The sequence below is a fragment of the Callospermophilus lateralis genome, chromosome 18, assembly GCF_048772815.1.
Source record: "Callospermophilus lateralis isolate mCalLat2 chromosome 18, mCalLat2.hap1, whole genome shotgun sequence".
NCBI classification, from domain to species: domain Eukaryota; kingdom Metazoa; phylum Chordata; class Mammalia; order Rodentia; family Sciuridae; genus Callospermophilus; species Callospermophilus lateralis.
This window is the reverse complement of record NC_135322.1, coordinates 11,083,444-11,096,260: the sequence shown is the minus strand read 5'-3', so window position 1 is coordinate 11,096,260 and position 12,817 is coordinate 11,083,444. Positions and strand designations below refer to the sequence as shown.

Genomic DNA, 12,817 nt, shown 5'->3' with positions numbered 1-12,817 from the left:
CAGGAGATTGGAAGCCAGGCGGAAGCTGCTGAGGGGAGGACTGGCCCAGCAGAGGGGAGAGCAGATGCTGGGGCTGAAGCTGGTGTGTCGGAGGAACGGCATGGCAGCAGGGACCAATGTGACAAGAGTGGAACTGCATGGGAAGTGGGTGGTAGCTGGGATCAGGGAGGTGCCAGGGTCTTGTAAGCCACAGATAGAACTTTAGTTTTTACTGTGAGACAGAAGCCAAGGTTGACACAAGCAGATTTTTAACAAGATCCCTGTGGCTGTCTAGTGAGACTAAATTGTAGATGACAGGCAGTTGACGTTAACAATAGCAGTTCCTGCAAGTCTGTGCTCAGCCAAAGCTGGGGTGTCTGACTTCTCTCTTTCTTACACATCTGGCCTCACCCGGCACCTTAGCAGGCTGGGTTCTTCTTCTTTTTTTTTTTTTTTTTTTTTTTTAAAGAGAGAGTGAGAGAGTCAGAGAGAGAGAATTTTTTAATATTTATTTTTTAGTTTTCGGCGGACACAACATCTTTGTTTGTATGTGGTGCTGAGGATCGAACCCGGGCCACACGCATGCCAGGCGAGCGCGCTACCACTTGAGCCACATCCCCAGCCCAGGATGGGTTCTTGAAGGTGGAGAGCAGGTGGCTGACGAGGGCACCTACCCAGGTCCAGCCCAGGTAAGCAGGTCCACAAGCCAGGGACAGAAGAGCCAGAGGGAGTTGCTGTCTGGGGTCCCAGGGTGTAAGCTTGTCCTAGGGAGCCCTTGGGGCTGTCTTGGAATGTGACTGTGTCCATGTAGTGTGTCCTGCGATGACCAGCCTGGGTGTAATTTGCATGTAAGCCTGTGGACCTCAGAGTTTGCACCTTGAAAACCTTCCCTGAGTACCTGCTTTGGGTCTGGGTGGCGGACACAACGGTAACCCAGAGAGCCCTGACCCCCACAGGATTCATGGTCCAGTGGGGGAGACAGACCCAATGCAGACAGGTGTATGTGTTCCTAAGTCCCTTCGTGGTCAATGGTCACTCGGCTACCTTGTCGTGGGGGGTAGAGATGCGGAATCAACACACAGACTCTGGGAGCTGGTGAGAGAACTGGCTGGAGACCCCCCAAGTCATTGTCCAGTAGCTCAGTTTCTTTTTGGGATGCACACAGCTGTTATAGGGCTGGAGTGGGGCATGCCCGTCAATCATACATAAGCAAGACAATATCCATTGGCCAATCATCTTCTGCCTAATGTAACCGCACCATGAGGAAACTCTAAGTATTGCTGTCATGGTGGAAAGCCATCTGGAAGGGTCTTTGGCCCTTACTGAGTCAGGGGTTTCATGCCCTGAAGCCCCTTTGCCCACTAGTTTGGCAACGCTGACCACAAGTGCTGAGTATGTGGTTCCACCCCGCCCTGCAGGCCTTCTGAGCTGCTCCTAGATGCTAGCTTGCTAGCTGCGACTGAAAGTTATTCCAACAGACAGGGACTACCCAGAGTGCACAGGGCTGAGGTGGGGGTCCCAGGGGACTGAGGAGGATGGGGGAGCCTGAAGGAGGACTTCCTGGAGGAGGGGATAGTGATGCTAATACCGAAAGGTCACCTTCCCCAGTGTGACAATGGCTCTCCTGTATGACTAATGGATTTGAAAAAGTAGCTTTGGCCAGTCTGGCCAATAATTCCCAGGCTGACCTGTTACTGAGCCCTCCCCCTCGTCAAATAGGCAAAGCCAGGGACCCAAGGGGAGATTTGCAGTTTGTGTCACCTGATTGTGACATGGAGGTCCAGGGGCAGAAAGCTCCATTCTTACCAGTGATTGAGCTGAGACCTGAGGAACCTCTCCCAACATGACCAGTGACCCCACATTCTGCCTAAGGTCCTAGACTAGCTTCTCCCAGACACCCAGTGCCACCCCCCTTCCCCTAGCCCCAACCAGCACCCTAGGGGTTTTGTTCCAGTCCGATTTGGGCCGTGAGAAGTCCTGAGGGTCTGATCCGTGACTTCCCTCAGTCAACCAAGGCTGGGCTCTTCCGCCCTCCCCAGGTGCCCTGGCCTCCTCCCCTCCTCCACTCACCTGCCCGGCCAGCAGGATTCTCCTCCCCTCCCCCAAGGTGGGGAGGGAATGAAGGGGAGAGAAGAAGCAGGAAGGGGGGTGACATTCCTGGGATTCCCTGGATGGGAGAAGAGAGGGCGGGCCTTCCAGGGCAGAGAGAGGGAGCGAGCCCCAGGCCCCTCCGTCGCATCCTTACAGAGGCCTGGGAGGAACTGAGATTGAAGACCATTAGAGATAAGATTGAACTGGTCAGTTCCAAACCACTGACCGGTCACGTGAGTGGCGCCGCCACAGGGAAGGACATCACAGGGCAGACAGGGAGCAGTTGCTCTGGGACACTGGTCATGCTGGGGGCCACTAGCTACACTGGGAGAGGCCACTGCTGGCCACTCGGTGTAAAATCCACGACGCAAGCCCAGGCTACTTGCCAGAGTGGAAATGAGTCTCAAGGCCCCGGGTAGAATGAAGGGGAGCGGGTCCGCGATTGTCCGCTGAGATGCCAGTTCGGGACATCCACTGGCCAGACTGGTTGGTCAGGGTCCCCCGCCGCAGGCGCTGCTCCGCAGAAGCGGGACAGCCGGGGGCTTGGGGCGAGGACGACGGAGCCCGCTCTGGCCGGTCCGCGCGGGGCGGTGGGAGGTCCACCCGGGCAGTGGGAGGTCCTGGCGCTGCGCCCAGGTTGGCGAGGGGGCGTGGCCTGGGCGGAACCGGGGCGGGGCCTCTGTGCCAGCCCCGCAGCGGCCGGGCCCCAGCCCGGCTCAGTCGCCGCCGCCGCTGCGAACATGGAGCCCCCGGACGCCAGCGCCACCGCGCGCCCGGCCCCGCGCCTGCTGTGGCTCGCGCTGCTGCTGGCGGCGCACCCAGGTACGGCTCCCGCGGAGAGCAGGGCGGCACTGGGGGCGGCCCCCGGGGACGCGGGAAGGCGAGGGGAAGGGCCCCTCGTTCGCCCCAGGAAGCAAAATCTGGGGATCCCCCGGAGGAGGGACAAGGTGGCGTGGGGAAGTGCCCCTCCTAGCGAGAGACTGGGACAGTCAGGCAGGAAAGTTGGGGAAGAGACCACCTGAGAAGTGAGACCCTTCCCAAGTCGGGACCCTGGAATCTGGGCTGTATCCCCTAGAATCTGAGCCCTTTGGCTCCTGTTCCCTCAGACCCAAGAGTCCAAGCGCCTGGTGGCCAAGGTGGCTTTCCCCATGACACAGAAGACCAAAACCCCAGAGCTGTCCCCTCAAAGATTCTCAAGTTTCGAGAGATATAGGCACCCCTATGAAAAGGTAGGGACCCTATGCCTAAACCAGTGATTTATACAATTTGAGGATGTCCCCAGCCTAAATTCAGAGTCCCAGTTCAATAAAGAATGGGCCTCCCTTGGAAAGAGCCAGAGTACCAGCCCTGGGCAGTGAACGGTGGAACAAAGTGTTTCCGAGTGACAGATCCCCTTCCTGGGGCCCCAGATAAATCCATACACCTGCAGGTGGAGGGAGGGGAGAGGACCCTGAGGCTGGGGACCAGGGAGCAGGCATATGAAAGAGATCCAGAAGAGAGAGAGGGCATCTCTGCCCACCCTGGCTGTCTGCTGCTCAGACCCATCCCGGGCACCCGCCTGCCCCTGTTCACTCCCCTGGGGGAAACCGGGGCCAGAAGCTGGGGCCTGGATTGGTACAAGCATGGTAAATAGTGGGTCCCCAGGGGCAGGCCTGGGCCAGGCTGGGCGGGGAGCGGTAGAGAAGTTCTAAGAACTGAGGGCGGTGCCAGGATGCCAGCCCAGAGGGTAAGGAGCGCGTGGAGTTCCCCCGGGAACTGTTCTATCTGCCAGGACCTGATGGGAGTTGGGACCCTGCCTCCTACGCCCCCAGGCCCTGGGAGTCCAGGCCCCCAGCCCCTCTCCCTAGGACCTGAGTCCAGGTCCCCATCTGCCTTCTCCCTCTGGACCCCAAATCCTGGCCTGCCCCTCTCCTGTGCTGAGGTGACTCACCTTACCCCCTTCATGCTCTATTAGAGAGACAGGGGGGCCAAGGGGCGGGTAGGGGGCTCTGGCGCCAGGCTGGGCAGGTCTCAGCCAGCCTGTCCCTCCCACATTCCTGAAACCTGCCCAGCCCTGTCCCCCCTCACCACCCCCACACACCCATCCCTGCCTCAGCCCTCAGTTCCGGCCCTCAGCAGCAGCCCACACCCCAGCCCCCCACGCATGAGAGAACAGAAGGGCCCAGGAGCTCAGAGATGGAGTCTGAGGGAGAGCAGGGCAAGGTGGGGCCAGGGGCTGAGCAGGAGACCCAGGGTGAGAGGTGCCTGTGTGTGCTGCACCGTCCCTGCCCAGGGTGCTGGAGGCAGGGGAGGAGCCAGGCCTGGCCCTGCCCTTGAGGGGCGTTTGCTCTAGTGAAGAAGCCGGGACAGATGAAGTGTCATCTCAGGGACACTGAGCAAAGGGGTGGGGGGAGGCTTTAGTTCTGCAGGTGAAGGGAGACAGGGCAAGAAATGCTCTTGGGGCTGGGAGACACAGACCCTGAGGGAGGAGGCTGGGCCTGGGCCCCTGGGTCTGAGGGAGGAGGCTGGGTCTGAGGGAGGAGGCTGGGTCTGAGGGAGGAGGCTGGGTCTGAGGGAGGAGGCTGGGCACGGACCCTGGGTCCTGTCTGGAAGGGGCTCTGTAGGTGGCCGTGGGAGAGCTTGACTGCTGTCCTGCAGGTTCCCAGGCCAAGGTGCATGTGTCTGTGCCTCCACTGGTGGAGGTGATGCAAGGAAAGCCGGTCACCCTGGACTGTACCCCCTTGGAGAACCCTGACCATTTTGTGCTGGAATGGTTCCTTGTGAGTGTTTGGCTGGGGGTCTGGGGACCAGGCTGGGGAGCAGGAGGGACAGGGAATCAGGGCACACCAGGGATGCCCTCTTCAGCATCCAGAGGGCTTTGAAAGGGCCGTCCATCTGTGTTTCCACTTTACAGATGGGAACTTGGGGCTTGGCCAGGGGAGAGGGGAAAGGCCTCTCCAAGGTCCTGGACAGGGCTGAGGATAGAGGGAGTCCTTCAGAACGCTGGCTTTTGGGAGAGGGACCGCATGGGGACAGACACTGAGAAAGCCAGAGCCTGGCGAGAAGGAGAGGAATTGAGAACTGAGGGCAGCAGAGTGGAGACGGGGAGGAGAGACGGGCACAGAGATGGGGGAGAGGGACACAGAGGAAGGGAGGGGAGAGGCCAGTGCCGCAGTCTCTGGCTGGGCACAAATCACGAGTCTCCACACAGCTTGCAGATTCAAACAGCAATTCTTTATTCCCGAACTCACACCGGCCGTCTACAAACACGCTCTGGGGAAATCCACATTCTCTGCCCAAATCCACCTCCACTGGGCTTCTGTCTCCCAAATATACTGTCTGACCCTAAGAACTCAAGAGGAACTCAGGCAGCAGGATACGCCCTATTCTAAACGGGGAACACCCTAAACACGGATCCGCCCTGGTCCTTGAGCAAGGTCACCTTACATGCAATGTAGTTGCAAAATGTCCTATTTCCATGAGTCCTTCCACTAAAGAAACATGGGGGTACGCTGGCAAGGAAATTGTCATACCTACTTGGCTGATGGCTCCCAGCAGGCCAGGATGGCAGCAGGAGGAAGAGACAGACCCATGAGGTGGCAGGAGGACAGGGAGGGTGACAGAGTGAGATTCGGTGGCCAGAGCTGAGACATCCCCCACACACAGACCGACCGCTCCGGTACCCGCCACCGCCTGGCCTCTGTTGAGAGCTCCCAGCTCCAAGGCACAGTGCACGACTCCCGGGGCCGCAGCCCCCCGTACCAGCTGGACTCCCAGGGGCGCCTGGTGCTGCCCCAGGCCCAGGTGGGCGACGAGCGGGACTATGTGTGCGTGGTGAGAGCTGGCGCTGCGGGCACCACTGAGGCCACCGCGAAGCTCCGCGTGTTCGGTGAGTGTCCCCAGGCACCCCAAGAGGGGCCAGGCAGGTGAGGATCCAGGGAAGGCCTCCTGACATGAACGTGTTCCCCACAGCAATACCAGAGACCACTGAGGTGATCCCCAACCGAGGGACGCTGTCCGTGATGGAAGACTTTGCCCAAGAGGTACCCTGGGACAACCCTGATGCCAGGATCCTGGGGCTGGGAGGGCTCTGGGCTGCTTAGTCTGAGCAGCAAGGGACAGGGCTCTGGGGAGAGGGAGCCTGGACTCCTGCATCTAATGGGGAGAGATTGAGGGAAGAGGGGACCCAGACTTCAGGGTCCTGGCCCAAAGCCCAGGGCCACGCCCATGTCTGCCTCAGATTGCCACCTGCAACAGCCGGAATGGGAACCCAGTCCCCTGGATCACGTGGTATAGAAACGGGCAGCTCCTGGACATGCCCATGGAGGTGAATTCTGGTGAGCAGCACAGGGACCCAGAGAGCCCCAGGTGGGAGTGGCCAGGCCAGGAGGCTGGCTGAGCGCCCCCTCCCTCATTCCTAGAGGGCTACATGACCAGCCGGACAGTCCGGGAGGCCTCGGGCCTGCAGTCCCTCACCAGCACCCTCTACCTGCGGCCAACCAAGGCGGACCGGGAGGCCAGCTTCCACTGTGCTGCGCACTACAGCCTGCCCTTGGGTAACCAGGGCCGCCTGGACAGCAGCCCCTTCCACCTCACCCTGCACTGTGAGTCCCCGTGGTCCCCAGCCCTGACCTGGGATCCACACCAAACGCTCCCCTCTGCTCACCCCACCTCCTGCTGACACGTGAGAGGTGTTGGCTGCTGACCTCTGGCCTCTGACCTCAGATGGTAACTCAGGCCCCATCCTGACCTCTGCTGGCTCCTCAAACCCCGTGGACTGCTCCACCCTCTCACCCTGAACAGGGTCCCCACATGACATCTGGCCCCAAATGTCCCACTGACATGTCACCCACATCCACCTCTGATCCTTCACCCGTACCCTCAGCTTATCTCAACCTCTGACCTCTGGTGCCCACTCTCAGAAGATGAACTGACCCTTGAAACAAACGATCCCTAACCTTGGGCCAAGGCTGACGTCTCTCTCTTCGTCTGACATTGACCCTGATCGTGACTCCTGTCTTCCCTGCCCTGCCCCCAGATCCCACGGAGAATGTGCGGTTCTGGGTGGGCAGCCCGTCCACCACAGAGGGCTGGGTACGCGAGGGCGACTCTATCCAGCTGCTCTGCCAGGGGGACGGCAGCCCCAGCCCGGAGTACACGTTCTTCCGCCTTCAGGTGACCCATCCCACAGTCCCTTTGGATTCGTGGTTGGCCCGATCTCTGCAATTACTAACCCGCACTAACTTTCTTTTCTTTTTCTTTCTCCCTTTTTTCTTTTACTCTTTCTTTTTCTTTCTTTCTTTCTTTCTTTCTGTTTTTTTTTTTTTTTGCGGCTCTGGGGCTGGCGCCCAGGGCCTGTGCATGCTAGGCAAGCGCTCTGCTGAGCCACACCCCAGACCCCAACCTATCATTGGGACTTGGCCTCTGGGCTTAGCAAAGCTCCCGAGACGGTGACCCCTGACCCCACTGGACCAGGGTGGCCCCTGAGCCTGGTTCCTCCTCTCTGGCCACCCAGGACAAGCGGGAGAAAATGCTGACCATAAACCTGGAGGGCAACTTGACCCTGGTGGGGGTGAACCGGAGCCAGAGCGGGACCTACGGCTGCAGAGTAGAAGATTACGATGCCGCTGAGGACGTCCAGCTCACCAAGACCCTGGAGCTGCGTGTGGCCTGTGAGAGAGCGTCCCAGGGAGCGGGAGGGGGCCCTGCGTCCACAGCCCAGCATTTGCTCTGCTCATCCTGAACGTCCTGCCCCCCTTGCTCTGTCTTGCTGGGGTGTCTGCTCTGTTCCTCTCCCCGGGGCCCCTGCCTGCCTCCTCCAGTGTACCTGCACCAGCTGCCGGAGAGCTCCTTCCAGAGCACACACCTGATCCCCCCCACACACTTAACACCTGTCACGGCTCCCCAGGGCCCAGGGGAGAAAGCTCAGCTTTCAAGGCCCACCTGGCCAGCTTCACTATCCGCTGACCCTTCTCCCCATCAAGGCTCTCTCCCCACCCCACCTGAGCGAGTCCCCATCCTGTCCCCCATGGACTCCCAACCCGTCTCTTACATCTGGGTCTCTAAGATGCCTGCGCAGTTAACTTTCAAGGCAAAGCTCAGCTTTCCTTAGCATCCCTCCCTGGAGTCTGCTCTGCAGTAGGTACTGGGGACACATCTGTGAGCCAGACAAACCAGGCTCCAGCCACCGTGGTAGGGAAGAGGGACGCTAAATGCTAAATGAGACCCTTCCACTAGCACCGGTGTTATCTATGTGCCGTGACACTGTAAGATCCAAGAACTGGCCCGGAGGAGCGGGGGCTATTTTAGATGGGAAGGTTTGCAGTCTATCACCTGATAGTGACATGGGGGTCCAGGGGCAGAAAGTTCCAGGGAGTCCCTGGGAACCCACCTCTGTTAGGAGTCAGGAGCTGGAGGAAGCAAGATTGGGCAGGGGACAAGATGTGGCCCTTGTCTAAAGAAGGCTTTGGTTGGACCCACAGGAACCTGGGATGCCAGGGCGGTCCCTCACAGTTGTCCCTAGTTGGAATAAGTGGGCTGGACCTTTCCAGTGTGCTGCCCGGGGAAGGGGGCATGTCCTTGGACCAGGGGCTCCCTGCAGCTGAGGCAGTTCCCAGAGAGGGCTGACAGCTGAGGGCTGGCAGCTGCTATCCTCGGCAGCTGGGAGAACAAATCCTTCAGTACTGTGAGGAGATCTGTGTGTCCTCAACAGGGGGCCGGGAGGCCTCTGTGAGAAGGGGACACGCGAGTAAGAAACTGAAGAGTGAAAGCAGACACACAAAGATCTAGATGAGATACACTGTGGGCAGAGTGAGTGGGTGCAAAGGCCTTGAGGCAGGGCAGGACTTGGTTTCCTCAGAAAGCCAGTAAGAGGCAGGGTGGCTGGAACTTAGCAGGCAGGAGAGGAGAGTGGGGGATGGGCAACAAGGTGGGCCAGGGCCAGACCAGGCAGGAACTCCTGGGCAGCATCAAGGAGTTTGGCCATAACGCCAAGGGTAGCAGGGAGCCAGATTTGAAGCAGAGGGGAGATGGAACCAGTATGCCCTTGGTCTGTGGAGGGTTCACTGAATAGGGCAGGGAGGGTTAGGGTTAGGGTACCCAAGACAGGTGCACCCAAGGGTTAGCGCTGGAAGGAAGCAGGAGGATTCGGCAGTGGGGGAGGGGGCAGAACAAATAGAGTCTTAAAGAAATGATGGGTGTTGGGAGAGAGGGAGGATGGAGGGCTGGGTGTCGCTCAGGGGTGGTCTGGGTGGCCAGGCGCCATGGCACATGCCTATAATCCCAGCCACTTGGGAGGCTGAGGCAGGAGGATCACAAGTTCAAGGCCAGAGTGGACAACTTACTGAGACCTCCCCCAAAATAAAAAGGGACGGGAATGTGACTCAGGGGTAAAGTATCTTCAGTACAAAAAAAAAAAAAAAAAAAGGTTGGAAAGTCCCAGGAGCACCTCTCTCCCAAGGTCGTCCATTAACCTTGGGCTCAGATGTCCCCTCTGGAGGAAAGTGGCCGAGCTTGGCATATATTCCTAAATGTGGCCCAAGGGCCTGGAACTGAATCAGGTCTTCTCTGCTGACGATTGTCCATCAGTGTCCACCCTGGCAGCCCTGGAGAGCCCTAGAGTGGGCGAGGGCTGGGGAAGGTGACATGCTGTCCCCTTCTCCAGACCTAGACCCCCTGGAGCTCAGCACCGGGGAGGAGCTCTCCGTGCTCCTCAACAGCAGCCGAACCGCAGTGAACTGCTCCGCGCGAGGCCTGCCCGCCCCCACCCTGCGCTGGACCAAGGTGGGAAGGAAAGGGGCCTCCGGCCTCCGCCCGCACCCCTGGCCTCCACCCGCCCTTCGTCATGGCTCTGCCTGGCTTTCTCCTCCCCTCCCAGGACTCAGTGCCCCTGGGGGACGGCCCCACACTCTCTCTCAGCCCCGTCACCTTCGACTCTGCTGGCACCTACGTGTGCGAGGCCTCCATGTCCACCGTCCCCTTCCTCAGCCGCGTCCGGAGCTTCAAGCTGCTGGTCCAAGGTTCGGGGCGGGAGTCAGCTCGGGTGGGGAAGACGGCCCCGGGGACCGGTGGGGGGGTCTGGCCTTCTCCCCTTCCTCTCCCTTCCCACGTGTGCCTCCCACTGTCTTTTTTCTGGTCGCCACCCACCCACAGGGTCGCCCGAGCTAAGGGCAGAGGAGATGGAGCCCAAGGCAGAGGGCGGCTGGACGGAGGGGGACGAAGTCAGGCTGACCTGCTCGGCCCGGGGCCACCCGGAGCCTGAACTCACCTGGAATCAGCTGGGTGGCCGTGTAAGGGACTGTCCTCTGCACCTGCACCTCCCTCACTAAGCCCCGCGGGAGACCCTGACCTTCACGGATCCGCGTCCCGTCCCCAGCTTCTGGGGGGTTGGACACCTTCACCTCTGCCCTCAGCCCTGCCCTTGGTCCCTGGGCCGGGCCTGACCCGAGCCTCCACAGCCTGCAGAGCCAGTCCTCGGAGGGCAGGGCTGGGTGAGCAGCTCCCTGACCCTGAAGGTGACCAGTGCCCTGGGACGCGAGGGCGTCGCCTGTGAGGCCTCCAACCCCCATGGGAGGGTCAGCCACGTCTTCCACTTCGGCACAGGTGAGCAGCCCTGGGGGAGGGGAGCCGGGAGGGGGGCACGAGCCCCGACTGAGCCCCTCCGCCCTCCGTCTCCCTGCAGTGGCCCCCCAGACGGCCCAGGCCGGAGTGGCTGTCATGGCTGTGGCCGTCAGCGTGGGCCTCCTGCTCCTCGTGGTGGCCGTCTTCTACTGCATGAGGCGTAAGGGGCGCCCTGGCTGCTGCCGGCGGAGAGAAAAAGGGTCCCCGTGAGTGTCTTAGGACCCCAGCCGTCCCTCCACGCCCAGCCCACAGCCACCAGGCCACGCCCTCTGCCCAGCCCCCTCCACCCGCAGCCCAGTTCACCACCAGCCAAGCCACACTGCCCCAGCCCGCCCCCTCCCACGGCTGCCTCGCCAACTTCAGCCCACCCAGACCTGTCCCCAAGTCCCTCTCAGCGCTCCCACCCCCGCTGCTGCAGCCCGTGTCCTCATCACTTCATCCTCTCCTCCTCATCCCCACCCCAACATCAACGTGGCCCTGACCCCATCCCAATGCCAGCTCTCCAGTCTCAGCCGGTCGCCACTCAGAACGTCCCTACGGCTCAGGAGGCTGAGGCAGGAGGATCTCAGTTCAAAGCCAGCCCAGAAATTTAGCCTTAAGCAACTCAGCGAGATCCTGTCTCTGTATAAAATACAAAAAAAGGCTGGGGGCGAGGCTCAGTGGTTAAGCGCCCCTCAGGGGTCAGCCCCTGATGTCAGTAAAAAAAATAACTTCCTTAGCCATCTCCTGACCCCAGCCCGTTACCACCCCGGACCGACTCCCCTCTATGCTCATCTCCAACCCTGGCCTAGGGCACCTCAGCCCCAGCCCACAGCCGCTCCAGACCCCTCACAAAGGGGCCCCACCAGATCTGCCGACCCCTTGGCCATCCCTCCAGCCCCACTCCATACTCCAGCCCTCTGCCCGCCACCGTCCCTAACCCTTTACCACCCCAGCCCAGCCCAGCCCAGGTCCTTCCCCCACGTGACCACTTCCTTGCGGGGGGGCCCTTCTCCCTACAGGCCACCTGGGGAGCCAGAGCTGAGCCACTCAGGGTCCCAGCGGCCAGAGCAGAAGGGCCTTCTTGTGGGAGGTTCCTCTGGAGGAGCCAGGGGTGGCAGCGGGGGCTTTGGAGATGAGGTGAGTGAGGGCCTGGGCCCCCTGGTGACAGGGACCTGCTGGAGCACAGGCTGAGCGCCCCACTTTCTCCACAGTGCTGAGCCCAAGGACCTCCTACAGGCTCACTGGACAGAGCTGCGGGCATCAGAACCCTGCTGGCCCGCTGGCCCGCCCCCTCTTCCTTCTCTCGGGCCCTCCCTTCCTTCCTCTGCCTGCTGGGCAGAGACCCACGCGGCCAGCGGCCTTCAGCCTCTGGGAGGGAGGGGGGCCGGGGGTGGCTGGGAGGGGGCCTTCCTCCAGGGATGGTGACTCTCCCAGGCCCCAGAATAGCTCCTGGACCCAAGCCCAGGGCCCTGCCTGGGACAAGGCACCGAGGGTCGCCGGCCGGGGCTATTTTTACCTCCTGCCTCTCTTGCTGGTCCCCCCACCTGACGTCCTGCTGCATAGTCTGACACTGGAGCCCCTGCCCTGCCCGCCCTCACCCCCAGCCCACCATCTGTGGACACTGGAGTCTGGAATAAAGGCTATCTGACATGGCGACACCATCCTGTGGCCAGATCTTCCTCTGGTGGTCAGGGAAGGGAAGCAGAGTGCAGGTGATCCCCCTCCCAGCTGCCTCGCCCTGTCCACTTCCTCTTGAGACCTCAGGAGAGGCTGATGTCATGGAGAGAGAGGAGAGAGAGGGCTCCCAGAGCTGGCTCAGCCGGGGAAGGTGGAAGAGAGAGGCTGGGGTCCTCCCCCAAGGACAGGGAGTGACCAGTGCCTGCTCGGGAATGGGGTGCTGTCCCCTTAAGGAAAAATTCCAGTCTCTGGCCAGAGCCCCCCAGGGAATTAAGGCCGGGAGGGGACAAGAGCTCTCCCAGAAGTAGAGTTGATGGAATTAGGGATGGAGCCGCCTGGGCGGGGGGGGGGGGGGGGGGGGGGGTCACAGCTCCTGCAGCAGGATTCCCTGGGGAAGAAGGGAGGCTGGGCTCTGATGTGGATGACCGGCCTGGGCTGGCCAGGACAGACTCTGAGGCCCAGGAAGAGGGATGTGAGGAAGGATGGAAAG

General features: G+C 61.0%; 1 protein-coding gene across 2 annotated transcripts; it reads left to right on the top strand.

Moving 5' to 3' along the window:
• Positions 1-2,758: 2,758 nt before the first annotated feature.
• On the top strand, positions 2,759-12,311 carry Bcam (basal cell adhesion molecule (Lutheran blood group)). 2 transcript variants are annotated; one of them, XM_076839175.2, is made up of 16 exons: positions 2,802-2,892; positions 3,177-3,299; positions 4,708-4,829; positions 5,716-5,938; positions 6,022-6,092; positions 6,290-6,386; positions 6,471-6,653; positions 7,088-7,224; positions 7,565-7,721; positions 9,713-9,831; positions 9,926-10,067; positions 10,201-10,337; positions 10,506-10,650; positions 10,730-10,874; positions 11,670-11,787; positions 11,862-12,311. In XM_076839175.2, exons 3-16 carry the CDS (start codon positions 4,755-4,757, stop codon positions 11,865-11,867), a joined length of 1,755 nt encoding a protein of 584 aa, XP_076695290.1. In that variant the 5' UTR covers positions 2,802-2,892; positions 3,177-3,299; positions 4,708-4,754; the 3' UTR covers positions 11,868-12,311. The 2 variants fall into 2 exon arrangements, with proteins under 2 accessions (XP_076695289.2, XP_076695290.1); XM_076839174.2 differs by lacking the exon at positions 3,177-3,299 and having other exon boundaries at positions 2,759-2,892.
• Positions 12,312-12,817: the final 506 nt, after the last annotated feature.